The sequence below is a fragment of the Megascapheus bottae genome, chromosome 3 (assembly GCF_031878675.1).
Source record: "Megascapheus bottae isolate mThoBot1 chromosome 3, mThoBot2.hap1, whole genome shotgun sequence".
Classification (NCBI taxonomy): Eukaryota; Metazoa; Chordata; class Mammalia; order Rodentia; family Geomyidae; genus Megascapheus; species Megascapheus bottae.
The window spans coordinates 80,902,881-80,906,464 of record NC_143511.1 but is presented as its reverse complement, the minus strand read 5'-3'; the positions used below and the strand labels follow the sequence as shown (position 1 = coordinate 80,906,464).

Sequence of the window (3,584 nt, the reverse complement as noted above, 5' to 3'; positions counted from 1 at the left end):
CTCAAAATTTTTAGCCATTTATTTACTTAACTTCCAGTATAGTATACCTTTTGTATAGTAGATAAAAGATTTTATACATCTAGCTAGACCATTCTCTTAAAATTTCCCTTTATTGCAAATTTCCTGCTCTTGTAGAGGTTCCAAACTTTTAAGTAAAACTTCCAATTTCCATGATCTTCCTATGACAAGATCTTATGTTTCTGGAACTTTCTTCATAACTAATATGAATAGCTTTCCTTGTCACCTATTTGACCATCAAAACTATGAATATACACACACTAACCCCAATTCTTGGTATTTATCATATACACATGCATACTAATGCATAAAATGATATGAATGATGAGAGTTATAATATTGCTAGAAATAGCAAAATATTGAAACTAACCAATGAATCCACAAGTCAACTAATTTGCATTTTCATTGTAATATATAAATTGTTTAGTGATATGGCAAAGAATTAGCATAAAGGGGGGTATAATACATTAGGAATATCAGGCTAACAAAATATTTAACATAGCTTGCTGGGGAATGTGGTAATTTTAGTGATAATGTCAGTATGGTTGGACAAATTGAGTGATGAGCAGTAATTTGAGGCAGCTCCTAAGCTCTTAAGGATTGGTGGTGCTGAGATTGGGGGAATCTTGGATATGGCACAGGGATTATTTGTTAGGAGACAGGTCATCATATTCTGCTTCTCTTTCCTTTTGCTTGTTCACATTGACAGATCTCATTCCAACGTGTCCTATTATCTCCATCAATAAAGAAATAGAAAGAACATGAGGAGGGATAATGGAAGCACATTCTGTGAGTTCATCCTCCTGGGTCTCCCCATCAGGCCTGAGGAGCAAGGCCTGTTCTATGCCCTGTTCCTGGCCATGTACCTGACCACCGTGCTGGGGAACCTGCTCATCATTCTGCTCATCAGGCTGGACTCCCGCCTCCACACCCCCATGTACTTCTTCCTCAGCCACCTGGCCCTCACCGACATCTCCTTCTCCTCCGTCACAGCGCCAAAGCTGCTCATGAACATGCTGACACAGAGCCAATCCATCCCGTATGCTGGCTGCATTTCTCAGGTGTATTTTTTCTTATTTTTTGCAGATCTGGACAGCTTCTTGCTCACCTCGATGGCCTATGACAGATATGTGGCCATCTGCCACCCCCTGCACTACACCACCATCATGAGTCAGAGCGTCTGCACTTTGTTAGTGATTGGCTCCTGGGTTTTATCCTTTGCCGGAGCTCTTGTGCACACTGTTCTTCTAGCACGTCTTTCTTTCTTTCTAGACAACACTCTCCACCACTTCTTCTGTGACCTCTCAGCCTTGATTAAGCTGTCCAGTTCAGATACCAGTGTCAATGAACTGGTCATCCTCATTGTAGGGTCCTTGGTCATTACTCTACCATTTGTATGCATTCTGGTCTCCTATGGCCGCATTGGGGCCACCATCCTGAGAGCTCCCTCCGTGAAGGGCATCTGCAAAGCCCTGTCCACATGTGGCTCTCACCTCTCTGTGGTTTCTCTCTACTATGGAGCTATTATTGGGCTCTACTTTGTCCCCTCGTCCACTGACACTAATGACAAGGATGTCATTGTGGCTGTGCTGTACACTCTGGTCACACCCATGCTCAACCCCTTCATCTACAGCCTGAGGAATCGAGATATGAAAGGAGCTCTGGGAAATATGCTCAGGAGAGGAAGCTTTCCAGTGTAGTTGCCATTATCGCCAACTAAATGGACATTAAAACTTGTCAGCTCTTTCCCTGAATCTTCTCCTGTCTGTATTACTACTTCATTTTTTAAAACTTAAGTAAAATTTAATGATAAAGATGATGTACAGAAAGGGGTTTCCAGGTATGTAAATTAGATAATGCATATATTTCTTTTTGAACTACGTCATCCCTTCTCTTCTTCTCTCTTAGTTTGTCCCTTGGTATTATTTTTAGTGACTCCTGATGGGGTATGTTTGTTTTAGAAACTATCTTTCAGCAGTATGAAACACAATGTATCATTTTTATCTTTTTTAAATCTTGAGAGTCTTTCAAAAGGTTTTTACAAAACTACATTTTCCTTTTCTATGTAGATTTTTCCCTTAAAAGCATTCAACAATTAGTCTTTTTATTGGATATTTTATAACCTTCTGTAGAACTTTTTTCTTTTTCCATTTAATAAAAATATTTTTCCCAGTGTGTCCATGGTGGAGGAGGATCCCCTCACAACAGCAACCATAATTAAGAATGTAACTTTGCTTCCATTTGAAATTTCATGTTTAACTGTTTTCTTTTATTGAATTCTTTTATTTTTGTTTTTCATTTTTATTTTATTACCCGTGTGATGTATAGAGGGGTTACCTTTGCATTCTGAAGGTACTGAGTTCATTACTTCTTGAACAGAATCACCCCTTCCCATGTTTGTCCCCCACTTTCCCCACTCTCACCCCCTCTCAAGTTGTAGAGTACCTTTCCAACATATTGTCCTGTGAATATCGCAGTTACACTAGTTCATCCTTTGTCTCATCATCTTGTTTTTCCTCTTTCCTGATTCAAATAAATATATACACAATATGTCGGGAAATGGTACTGATTTACTTGATATTGTTTGACGTTCTTATGAGAGTTATGTGTACAATGTCAAGATCATGGAAAACCTACATATTTTCTCAAACATTTTTCACATTATTATGAAGATATTAAATTTTTTCTTCTATTGTTTTGAAGTATATAGTATTTGCTATTGGCCCAAATATCTTTGCCAAATAACACAACATCAAGAATTGTTTCTATACTTTCCTCATTAACTGACCTGACCACATTCTTCCACTCTCCTCTTTTTCCTTTTTTGCTGGAGTTGTTTAGTGTGATTGTAACTAAGCACAAAACATTTTTTTTTCCTCCAAGGAAATGGGCCTGATCAAAAACCGAATTGAGATCCTTCTGTGTTAGAGGTAAGGTATGTTTGTGATAGACAACTGTCTTTTATTTTATAATAGCAAAGCAATTTTTTGCCTAATTTTCTTTCATCTAAAATAGTAGCTTTGCCCCTATAAATTGAGAAAGTAAGTTTGCTCAAGGCAAAGGTACTTAACTTCATTGCTACACGCTAATTACAGTAACAGATTTTTAAAAATCAATTCATATTAATTGCATAAATTAATGTTTACCATACTATTTTCATACATATATGTATCATGCTTTTTTCATATCCACTCTCCCATACCCTCTCTTCCTATGAAGAATGGTGGTTAATTAGAGGTAAGAGTCACACAGATTTTCTGCCCAGGCTGGCTTTGCACTGATTCTCTGATCTTAGACTTTTGAATAGCTAGGCTCATAAATATTAGTCACCAACACCCAGCTTCCTGATTGTTTCAGTGATGGCTCACTGTTTATTCAGATTTTATGATCTAGAAGTTATCTATGAGATAACTGCAGCATTTTCTACTAATGTATCTATGCTTCGATGACATGCTGTCCTCAGTGGATAAGAACATGTTATTTTTCTGACCAGTATTTTTTTTACATAGGTATAGATATTCCCCATTAGTCAGAAGATGGTTACCTGCTGTTCGCAGAGATAATTA

At 37.7% G+C, this 3,584-nt stretch overlaps 1 protein-coding gene across 1 annotated transcript; it reads left to right on the top strand.

Annotated features, from left to right (window-relative positions):
• The first annotated feature begins 779 nt into the window (after nucleotides 1-779).
• Nucleotides 780-1,718, top strand: LOC150065903 (olfactory receptor 1J21-like). Its single transcript, XM_090329195.1, has one exon. It carries the CDS (start codon nucleotides 780-782, stop codon nucleotides 1,716-1,718), a length of 939 nt encoding a protein of 312 aa, XP_090185321.1.
• Nucleotides 1,719-3,584: the final 1,866 nt, after the last annotated feature.